This window comes from Stegastes partitus, unplaced genomic scaffold (assembly GCF_000690725.1).
Source record: "Stegastes partitus isolate 25-593 unplaced genomic scaffold, Stegastes_partitus-1.0.2 Scaffold46, whole genome shotgun sequence".
In the NCBI taxonomy this organism is placed as follows: Eukaryota; Metazoa; Chordata; class Actinopteri; family Pomacentridae; genus Stegastes; species Stegastes partitus.
Window position 1 is genome coordinate 329477 of NW_007577777.1, and position 11981 is coordinate 341457.

The 11981-nt window shown below is 39.4% G+C and overlaps 1 protein-coding gene across 1 annotated transcript; it reads left to right on the forward strand.

Annotated features, from left to right (window-relative positions):
• The first annotated feature begins 19 nt into the window (after positions 1–19).
• On the forward strand, positions 20–11576 carry ptdss1b (phosphatidylserine synthase 1b). The gene is made up of 13 exons (XM_008306564.1): positions 20–307; positions 404–495; positions 947–991; positions 1084–1208; positions 1953–2111; positions 2927–3078; positions 4011–4152; positions 4398–4510; positions 4771–4836; positions 5841–5940; positions 6241–6300; positions 6714–6792; positions 6881–11576. Exons 1-13 carry the CDS (start codon positions 129–131, stop codon positions 6976–6978), a joined length of 1410 nt encoding a protein of 469 aa, XP_008304786.1. The 5' UTR covers positions 20–128; the 3' UTR covers positions 6979–11576.
• Positions 11577–11981: the final 405 nt, after the last annotated feature.

Consider the following 11981-nt stretch of genomic DNA (forward strand, 5'->3'; position numbering starts at 1 on the left):
CAGTCCGTCTTCAAGGTTCCTGTCTTCGTTGCTGTCTTCTTGACATCATTTTGTCTGACAACTTTTAAGTTTAGTTGTTGAAGTTAAACCAGTAAAATTAAAAAAAAAAAGTAGCCCACAGCAGCGACATGGCGGCCACCGCTGGTTCCTGGACACCGCGGAGGGATGACGCCAGCTACAAGTTACATTTCCGAATGATAAACGAGCAACAAGTGGAGGATATCTGCATAGACTTCTTCTATAAGCCACACACTATCACACTGCTGACAGGGACCGTGCTCAGCTTGATGTACTTTGTTTTCACCAGGTAAATATCAACGAGACATTTACATTGGGTAGTTTTATATCAGTTTTAATGCAAGGTTTCCTTTTTGTATGAACGTGAGGGATTGTGTTCTTACAGGGATGATGAACAGCCAGACAACAACCTCCGTGTTGGTTTATTGGTGGTTGTGTCCTTCTTCTTGGTCGTCAGTGTCCTGGCGTTTCCTAATGGTAAGCACACCTACACTGGCTCCAGGATTAAATGGTATGTGATCGAGTGTCCCAGTGTAGTTCTAAAAACAGTGGGTCTACTGGTGTGAAATATCAGTTGACTCTTTTGATAGTTAGTTAGTAGTTTAAGTCATTTTTTTTAAAACTTCAGATGTCAACTGTTCTCTGCTTGTAGCCTTTGAAATGTGTGTATTTGGTCACTTATGTGACAGTAAATAGAATATTTTGTGTTTGGTAATTGATTTAAATATGTCACCACAGGCTTTAGGATTTTGTGACATTTTTTCTCCCATTTGACCAAAAAATAATGAACAATTTGTTTTATCAGGACAATAATTGCCAGATGATATAAGTAATTGTTAGTTGCAGCCCTACTTCAGTTCAGATTTTTGTCTATCCTATGAAAAACAACGAGCACAGTAAAGTTCTCGAACGATCTTTTCTCTATCAGGTCCCTTCACCAGGCCGCACCCTGCCATATGGCGAATGGTATTTGGTGAGTGTTTAAAGAGATGCAGCTTTTTTTTATAACTTAGATACAGTTTTCTCTTGTCATTATCTTCACTCTCTGTCCCTTGTCTCCTGCAGGTCTCAGTGTGCTCTACTTTTTGTTCCTCGTCTTCCTCATCTTCCTGAACTGGGACCAAGTGAAGACTCTGATGTACTGGCTTGACCCAAATCTGCGCTATGCCAAACGGGAAGCTGACATCATGGTAAGCATGGTTTTGAACTTTGGTCACATGTGAACCATCAGACCATCACATTTTGTATGTTAGTCGATGTCAGAATGAGGTTTGGAGGCCATGGGATGCCCTCTCTGTGTCAGATCTGTCCCATTCCCAGATACATGTTCCTACTTTCTCAAGATTTCTGTATGAATGTGAAAAATCAGAAGTTACAGGCTCTATCAAGCTCTGTTCTCATATTCTACTCTGTATATCCTTTTAAAACATAAGTTTTATAGATAAACCCGGCCTGACTTTACTTGACTCTCTTATCTCTGGTGCTCTCCTTCCCATTTTGGTCCTAACAAGGATAATTTAATACACATGATCTAAAATGTTTTCAGACATAAATATAGTTTTCTGGGTGGCTTTCACATAATTTGTAGGTAGTTTAGAAAAGCTCTTGGTACAAGTTAGAATCCACAATGTTTCTTTCGTTTTTGTTCTAATGAAATTTAAATAAAATTTGTTTTCACATTTGCTGAAAATGTGTTGTTTAGACTAAATCTGTTCAAACATGAACACGTAGCTCCTTACTACAGTGATGCTCCTGTAACAGACCTTATGGTTACTGAGCAGAGTGACGTAAACGCGACATAAAAACCTTTAATGTTAAATAAAATGAACCTACATTAATTGTGACACATGTGAAGATGTCTCTTACAATGAAAAGATAAACATTTCTGAGCATTTCTGATGTAAGATGAGTTTTTGTTTGTTTTCATTCTACAGGAATATGCTGTAAACTGTACAGTGATAACGTGGGAACGCATACTGAGCCACTTTGACATCTTTGCATTCGGCCACTTTGCCGGGTGGGCCATGAAGGCTGTCCTGATCCGCAGTTATGGCTTGTGTTGGACCATCAGCATCACCTGGGAACTCACTGAGGTAACATGCATGTGTGTGTGTGTGCATGTGGTCAAGATAATGTAAGGCTTGATCTGCCTTGCATTAAAAAATTGCAATTTAAATCATGCACATATTTATGCAGGGGCTGCAAGGTGGATTGGTGGTTAGCATCGCTGCCTCGCAGCAAGAAGGTCGCGGGTTCGCGTCCTGGTGAGGACACCCGGGATCTTTCTGCGTGGAGTTTGCATGTTCTCCCCGTGCAGCGTGGGTTCTCTCCGGGTTCTCCGGCTTTCCCCCACACAGTCCAGAAACATGTTGAGGTTAATTGGTGATTCTAAATTGTCCGTAGGTGTGAATGTGAGTGTGCTTGGTTGTCTGTCTCTAAGTGTAGCCCTGTGATAGACTGGTGACCTGTCCAGGGTGTCCCCTGCCTTCGCTCTGTGACCCAACTCATGAAAGAAAACAGATTAATTTCAGATTAGTCCGTGCAGGCCACAGGGATTTTTTTGTAACGGGAGAAACTCATCATAACAGAACAGTAGTACGAGCAGGAGCTTCTGCACATAACAGGAGCTGTTGCCTTGACTGCTGCCAATTGTTGACTGGAGGATTAGATTACGTGACCTAACCTAATACCAGATTTACTCATCACTGAATCGACTGTGTCACAGACCTTGTGACCAAACAGAGTGCTTCAGCTTTTCAAATAGCACAGGAATGTACAGTTTATTATCAGAAAGTGATTGAAAAAATGTTTTATATTTTCATTCTCCATGTATTTAATTCCCTCAAGATATAAATATCTAATAATTTTAATTTTCTGTCTCCTTTCAACATTTTTTTTGTTTTTACAGCTGTTCTTCATGCACCTCCTGCCTAACTTTGCGGAGTGCTGGTGGGATCAGGTGATACTGGACATACTGTTGTGTAACGGAGGAGGAATCTGGCTGGGCATGACAGCCTGTCACTTTCTGGAAATGAGGACCTACCGCTGGGCCAGCATCAAGTCAGTGTTTTCACCTCTGTCTTTTTCTATATTAATGTGATAAAAGCAATAATATAAGCAAAAGTGCTTATAGGGGAACACACATGATAAGTGAAATAACCAGACCTGTGGGAATTCATATGTTAATACCCTCAGGAACGTCAATCCCATCAGTTTTTAGAGCAGGAATCATTTTTCAGAATTGGTTTCTGTGTTGAATGTGTATGGCTTAATTACTCTTGTAATTGTGAAGTAGTTTTACAGCATTTTAAGGAGAGTTGTAGGTGAGCCGGTGTGCTCCAGTTGTGGTGAGTGTGGAGGGGCGAGTGTAGAAAGAAGTAAGCAAAAGTGTAGAGTGATGTAAAGCTGTTTTAGGGCAGGGAGGTATTATTTTAATGGGAAAAAAACTTTTAAAAAATCACTATTCAGGTATGTACAAGGAGGTGAGTTTCTGTAGTTTAATCAAGGACCATAGAGACAACTTTAACTTCTACTTGTATTTACAACTTGCCAAGGATCCAAAACTGTTTCTGAAATTCCCACAAATTTTTAATGAAACAGTAACGATACTAGTATTAAGTTCTGTTACGCAAAAAAACACACAACAAAAAGTCACATTTTGCCTGAGATACAAACTATTCTGCTTCTTTGGCAATAAACTTTGAACCAAGACATACTTCACCTATTGGATTTGGCTGATCTGATGACTCCATGAGCATCAGCAGTTAACAGAATATTTTCTTTCCTGTCATTATTAGTGCAAGTCTCCCAAATGAATCACATTCAGAGATGTTTTAACAGCAGAACTTATCACTTGACAAAGCAAAAAAGCACAGATGGAACTAATGGCATTAATGATGATTTTGTTCCTTGTTGTTCATGTTTGAAGCAAGACTACATGTTTATATTTATGTCTATATCCTTATGATTGTACGACTATGGTTTCTGTTCAGGGAGATCCACTCCACCACGGGGAAGATAAAGAGAGCTGTGCTCCAGTTTACTCCAGCCAGCTGGACATTTGTACGCTGGTTTGACCCAATGTCCTCCTTCCAGAGACTAGCAGGCATCTATCTCTTTATGATCCTCTGGCAGGTACTGTATGCTTTGACCTTTGACTCAGAATTATCTGTCACAGTCAGTACCAGGTGTTTGGGCAGTGGCTGAAGGTTATTAATCAGCCTATGATCTTTCATTTAATTGTATGAAAGAATCTCGTATTTAAGAAAAGCCGCTCAGTTTTACGTGTTGTCTTGCAGTCCAACATTTTTAGTAAATACACAACACTTTTATCTAAAAACCATTTAAGTCCAGTCTCTTTACATTCTTTATATCCACAGCTGACAGAGTTGAACACGTTCTTCCTCAAGCACATCTTCATCTTTCAAGCCTCTCACCCTCTCAGCTGGTGTCGTATCCTCCTTGTCGGAATCATCACTGCGCCCACCGTACGGTATGTTCAAACATCACAATGACATCTTTACACTCAACCTATTAGCAGTAGTAATTATGATATACTGAATTTGAATACATGTTGAATAGCTAAAAAAAAAAAAAACACCAGCTTTCCTTGAATCCTTGCAGGCAGTAACATATCCTGGCCTCACAAATAGTTCTGGGATATATATAAAAAAAAAAAAGCAGTGCCAATTTTAAATGACACTATCAGTGCTTGCTTGATTCTTGACAAAACGCTTCTTAAAACCTTTTCAGACAATATTATGCGTACCTGACAGACACCCAGTGTAAACGAGTCGGCACACAGTGTTGGGTGTTTGGGTGAGTATCTTTTGTCCTGTCAATCTTTTCATGTCTTTTGTCTGTTTGAATAGTAGTTTTAAAACACTCCATGTGCCCCTGTATGAATACTTTTAAGGACTATCAAAAAATACAAAGCATTTTACTATATTTTCCGTTACACTGGCCATGTTTTGGGCAAAATTTGCTTGAATCTGCCGCTTAGTTATCCCACAAAACTGATTAGTAGCAGTGAACGGAGGAGTCTGGTAAGCAAACTGAACTTTGTCCAGAGTCTGGAAGGTTGTCTTTGATCTGGTCGGCATGGATCACAGTGAACAGGTTGTGTCTGTGTTGGCAACTTGACGACTGTGCCGCTTATCAACAGTGTCACGTGTTTCTCCTCTTTGTGGTTGAATCGTGTTGGCGGGCAAAACAATGGATGTTGTAAATTCAAATAGAACAGCCAATCAAAGTTCTCACACATCTTAAACTGACCAGTGGCACCAGTTCAGCCAGACTTAAAGCAGGCCACCTTGCACTGGTCTCATTAGCCTACATGAGTATTAATTACATTTTCATTTAAACATTTCAGTAGGTTTTTTTCGTTTCATTTAGTTTCCACTCAATTGAAATTCACAACCTTATGTAGTTATTGACCTCATCTCAGACACAAAGCTGCTGATGCTCCCAGTCTGCTCCAGTTGCTATAGAAACCAGACGAGCACTCTACAACAGCATGAATTACTCAACTGTGAGACTCTGTCTTGTCTGAGGTTTACTCCTGCAGCGTAACCTTTAAAACTGAAAGAGAGTTTTCCAACGCTGTGTGGCAAGTGAATATAGGTTATGGGCTGGAACAGTGGGGAACAATATTGTAGAGAACATGCATTTGGACTCTTGTGCCACAAGTGCTATACATCCAGACACTGCAGTGGAAAGGCATCGCCTATAGAGGGGGCCATTGTTAAATACAGCACTCTGTTCTTAAAGTGGTCAAATCAAACACAATGTTTATCTAATTGTATTCTTATATTTCCCTGAAGAGCTATCGCTTTCCTGGAGGCTCTCGCTTGTGTGAAATTTGGCCATGATTTGTTTTCCAAGACGCAAATTCGCTACGTGCTCCTGTGGCTGCTCTGTCTGGTAAGAAGTGTGTTATTGTGTGTTTATGTGTGCTATTAAAACATATGTGCGACTTCAATCAGTCCTCAATAGATACATCAGTATTATGCACAAACATTTGCTGTGTAAATATAATAAAAGCTGTGTTGACTCCCTGGGAGGAAGACGGTATATTAAAAATGCCAAATGTTAGTAATTTGCAACAGCCTTTTGTTTCTAAGTTATGCAAATATACACTCGGATGCTGCAGGAGCAGGATTATGATTATTACTAGTTTGAAGACTCAATTTGAAGCTCATCTTTTTTTCTCGTCCTCTGTAGGCACTCATCACACTTCTGTGTTTGTATGGGATGGTGTGGTATGAGCAAAATAAAATGAAGGTGAGATGTTGTTTTGGTTCTTCTGAGAATATGTCAATGATATATATTTTTTTGTTTTATTTAACAAAATGTTTCAAGAATATCTTAAAATCTTCTTTTGCCTGCATGTTGGAGGTTAAAATTTTCACAATAGAGCTTTTTTACATCTGACATTTTGACAAGTCACAGTAGGAAATTTACAGGTGTTACTAATAACAATAATAACAACATTGACATGGCCTTGACTGTGGCATGATTAATCTTATTATTTAAACCTGTGTTTTTTCTGCTGTGACATATCAAAATGTTTTGAAACTTTGAAGCAGATGAGGTCAGAGAAATACGTTTTTTTTTTAATCTAGATGTTGAAGAGTTTGCAGCTTATTTGTGGTTGTCAGAAATGCCATTCACTCTGAGCTTCCTTCTGTTGACAGAACACTTCTGTACAAAGTGAGGACTGTACAGACAGCAGTGTTGTTGACTCATGCGGTTTCATCCCAGATGGCCTTGCAGGTCAGTCTCATAACAGGCACACTGGTGACAACTCTTCACTCAGCTCCATCCTAAACATTTAACATGATTATGTTTCATCGCTCTGCAGCTCAGAGGGATTCCTCGAGAAGTTTACAACCTACAAAACGGAGGAAGGCGTCTGGAAGAAACCGATTTGTGAATGGACACGGAGGAAAGAGACAATAAGCAACACTGACGCTGAGTATTCACGTCCTCTGTGAAGGAGATTCAACCAGAGGAATACAGTATGCAGCTAAATTTGCTTTAAGTTGCATCAGTGGTTTAATGAATCTCAGCATGCACAAAGCATTAGCATAAGCCAAAGTCACACCAAAAAGGCTCAGTATCGTGTTTAAAGTTCCAGTAGATGTGGGAGTCAAATGCAAAACACGACAATGAGCTGATTTATAGACCTACAGTCTGGGGTCCTGATTCTTTGTAGAGTTTCTTCTTTTTTTTGTATTTAATGTGACGGACTTTTCTAAGCAGACCTAAATAACAATGTAGTATACACTGGATTTTGAAAGAGAAAACAGCACTAGTTGCACTGTAGAAACTAGCATGTTAGCTTTAGCATCTCTATTTAACAGAAGAATGAATGTTGTTTGAATTCTTTTTACTGTGAGACAGGCAAATATGTGTAGCGTACAAACCAGTCTAAGACACCACACAGCATATGCTACAAGCACCTTTTGCACTTAACCTCGTTGACTGTTACGTTTTTGAATATGTATTGGTTTTTGACTAACAGCTGTATTTTGTGTGTTAAAGAACATTCCTGCAGAATTTTTAATGTTGGAGTTGGAAACCCAAAATGGCATTTGTCTACACATACCAAAATTACATTTTTGGATTTTTTGGATGAAAACAAATCACAAAAATAAGAGTAACAGTAATTTGACATGCTAAATAATAGATTTAGGCTGGATCAAAACACATATCACTTAAATTGAAGTTATTTTGAATCCAACATTGCAAACATTTGATACATATCTTAGTTTTTGAAATACAACAATATCTGTGCCATACTATATTAGGAGTTAGTACGTGGCATTACTTGTTTTATCATTTTTCAGAAAAAAAACACAAGTGGAAATACAGGTTCCAATGATCACATGTTCAAAAAAGCTGCATACAGTTAATACCCAGGTTGAGCCATTAACTTACATTGATTTCCTGGAGACTTACTTTAATCTTAACCATAACTACTCCTTGCCTGAACCTAACCCTCCTCTAACCTTAAAGCATGTCTTCACATTAAAATGTCATGATTTATGTTACTGGGACTCGCTTTTCGCCCCCATAAGGAAGGCACATCCCTATAATGTGACTGTGTAAACAGATTTAGATCTGCCTGACACGAGCAATAAATGGACCAGACACACAAAGAGAGAGAGACGGTGCATGGAAGAGAGCCCAAAGCCAGATTTTTTTGTGGCACTTGTTTGAAATTATGGCACTAATAAATGTTTTATTCATGTATCTGTTTTGGTGCCATTAGCAACTGTCAGTCTTGCTGGCAGTCGCAGGGGAAGAGTTGCTCCAAGTGAGAGATGGCTAATTCTTGATCCATTGTTCAAGAGGTGATTGAATTGATAGCATCAGTTGACGACGCTGACAGAATATTGTTGACACTGGGAGGCATTTTTGTTCAGTCTCCAGCTTGTGAGAGCGGTTACAGTGCAGGGGACAGTGGAGACGAGGAGATTTGTGGAAGTCTGGACAAACTTTTCTGGTCGTCAGCTTAGACGTTGTGGCAGATTTGATCCTCTACAAAAATAGAGAAAAGGACCAAATTAATGATGATGATGAGTTGCTGAAGATGAAGAGACACTACAAGTGGCTAGGACTAGTTCCAACACTAACAATGCACAGAATGAGGAGGGCCTACTCAAGGACACAGCTGATTGCTGACAGTGAGATTGAACCCCAAAAAAATGTGACAAAAGGGATATCTCCCCAAGAGAGAAAAGGAGAAATTTGTGTAGTGGGAACTATTTGAGGAGTTCTTATACAGCAAACTGATTGTTGAGTTTCACCAAAGCAACCCATTTTCATTTACAAAGGGAGCCACAACCCCAATGTTTCCACAAGTGAGAGCTTTCTTTGTAGGGCTGCTGATAAATAGCTACAGCACAGTGCCATAGAATCGCATGAAGTGGGAAGGTAATAGTGATTTCTAAAATCCTGCTGTGTCCCAGCTATTGACCTGGAAGACATTGTAAGACATCATCAAGTCTCTACACCTAGCGGATCACAGCAGTGTTCCCCTGGTGACAAACTTGGCCAAGTGACACCCCTGGTAAATATGATGGATCAGAGATTTGCCAAACATTTCTCTGAGCAGCATGGATGAGCCAATGATCCCTTACTATAGCAAACATTTCACCACGCATTTCATCAAGGGAAAATCAATACGGTTGGACACACGATATGGTGCCTGGCACAATCCAGGATACCTTATCCAGTGCCAACCCGACACTGGGAAGTGTGCCAGAGTGCTGGATATCGGGCTTGATGGCTCCATGGTTATGGAGCTTTTAGGTTCACTGCCAAAGGATGTAAGATTTCAGTTCACTTTGGACAACTTCTTAACATCCCTCCCCTTGCTTCATTCCCTCTGTGTGAAGGGAACCTGTACCACAGGAACCCTGAAGGCTAATCATGTGAAGGACCTGAAGACCAAAACAATCCAGGCTAAGCTGTAGTCCCCCTGCTTCTAGGTAGTTGTCCCGCTGGGCTGTAATGCCTAACAAGAAGGTTGCTCCCTATTCCAAGCACACACACACACAGAAGGAGGACGGTCAACCCCAGAGTTGTGAGTTATTACAGCACAAACATGGGAGTCGTTGACAGAAAGGACCAAAGCAAAAGCTACCACTGCATCAAGATTCATTCCAAAGAGGTTCCAATTTTTCAGGTTCATGCCAGATGTGACATTACAGAAAGCATTGTTTCTCCAAACCACAAGTCCTGCAGAGGCATAGAGAGGCCAACAGACCTCCTCGAGATGTGAGGGTGTACTGGATGAAGTACTCCAGACAACAACCTCTACACAAAATGCAAGTGTGGCCAAAATACTCTGCTATGATGAAAAAGGCCACTATTCAGGTTGAAGACATTGCAGAAAGAGGGTAACAGTGATGTGTGGGACATGCCATTCTCCCATCACATCCACTGTTGTAAAGCCTTCCATGAGAAGTGACAGAAAGCAACTTGAAGCCAATGAACTGAATAATTAAAGCACCTCATCACATGCTGATTACTGCTGGTGTTTACACTTAATGGATAGTACCATGCAGTGATGAAACGGATCTTTTCTGACCATTTAGGAACAACTAAACCCTTATTTGAGACATGTTGTGTTGAAGAGAACCTTCACTTCAACCCACAAATTAGGAGCTGCCACCAAGTCAAGAACTCTTCAGCACTGTTGTGGAGGATAAATTACATTGCTATGCAGTTTTGTCATTAAAGTTTTGTAGGTATATATTCCTCTTAATTACAATTTGCATAAATTTCTGTTTGTGAACTGCTAAGCTGTGAAAAGTTTCAGGCATCACATTTTGAATATATTTCTTTTGTTGGATGTTATAAAATACAATTGAATATCATCTGCCTTTTGTACAGACTTTAAGACATGTAAATAATATAATAATAAACAGAACTGTTGGTGGTAGTAGTATGTGTGGGTTTGTGTGTGTGAGAGAGAGTAAAAGGGAGGGGAGACGAGGTAACAAGGATACTGAACTGAGGTGAAAATATTAAAACAGACATTTTATTCAACTGTGCCCAATGTCAATACTGGACCAAGGCTATATGTGTCTCCAACATTTTAAATATCTGAAATCCCTAGCCTGTTGTTCTAGAGGTGTTGCTGTGGAAAATAATACAAAATCAGCAATCCTCTTGTGACTAACAAAAAAACAAAGGATGTTCGTAAAAACTTGCACTATTGCCTCATAGTTTAACCAAATTAAAAAATAAATTAGTGGCTTTGTGTGCCGTAAAGTTAATTATAAAACTCCACTTAATGGTTGAAAGCTTTACAAAAACATTATCGTGTTTGGCATTTTGTAAATTATTTAAATGATTGTTTGTTAGCTTTGTTGATTTAAAATATTTGTGTTGGTAATATTTGCCATAGCTGATTATATTTTCAATTGGCTACAAGACAGTAAAGTCGTGGTATACGTGATTTTCTTCCATCAACATAGTGTCATCAGGAAATTTAATATTTGTCTATTTCAAATGAAAGGACACACAGGAACCAACTGTGGCCTGCACATGTTATTCATACCCCTGTTATTAGAACAGTTGAAACGTGTGTTATTTTCACCATTTTATGTGTTCATAAGTAGATGCAGTGTGTGTATATGTATGGTGTATAGGACAGAGGATAGCCAGACCTTTAATATAATAGCACCCTGATGACATTCAGTAGCAGAAGATAATCACGTGTGAAATGGGCAATTTATTTCGTTTTTTTTTAGTGATCCATATTAATAAAATGTGACTTTAATAACACAGAATGTGACGGTCCACATAAGCTGTTCCTATCATTGTTGAGTGTGCAGTAGTTGCAGACGTTGTATTAATAGTTACCTGCCTCAGATTCCAGTCTTTTGGACATATTCCGTGTTTGTACTGAAAACTACACTGTTTTTCAAATAAAATGGTTAAAAAAGAAAACAAAATGGTAGTTGGGACCTCCAATGTGTTTTGTCACTGATGGGTGGGCTTGCTTGTTTTGTATGCATAAATAAATGACTACAGATAACAAACTGTGTTTTGTGTACAGTCTTAAGGATGTTTTATTCTCCTTCTTGTCTTTGACAGGTCTGCAGCAGCAGACTGACTCACATGAGTGTCCCCACCCTAATTTCCATGTGGCATTTACAATAATGGAAAAAACTGAAAGTATTTGTAGACAGATCCAAAGAAACAGTTTGTCACTGTTGTGCATAATTTGATTTCCTCTTGATGTGTGCAAAGGCATAGTGTGCAATACATAGTGTACAAACCACTTCACAGCCGTTCCACACGATAAATTCCACTGTATGGGAATAGCTAAGTGTCGTCATTCACCTGTGATATAATTCTGCAAACTACTGAAATGACCTCCTACACTAAGGTTACATCATTTCAACCGACAGTTTATTTTTGCCCAGTGCACACGCACACAGGTA

Coding starts and splice junctions, on each gene's coding strand:
- ptdss1b (XM_008306564.1), top strand. CDS start 129: ATGGCGGCCACCGCTGGTTCCTGGACACCGCGGAGGGATGACGCCAGC. Junction 3,079..4,010: donor TACCGCTGGGCCAGCATCAA/GTCAGTGTTTTC, acceptor GTTTCTGTTCAG/GGAGATCCACTCCACCACGG. Junction 4,511..4,770: donor ATCACTGCGCCCACCGTACG/GTATGTTCAAAC, acceptor AAACCTTTTCAG/ACAATATTATGCGTACCTGA.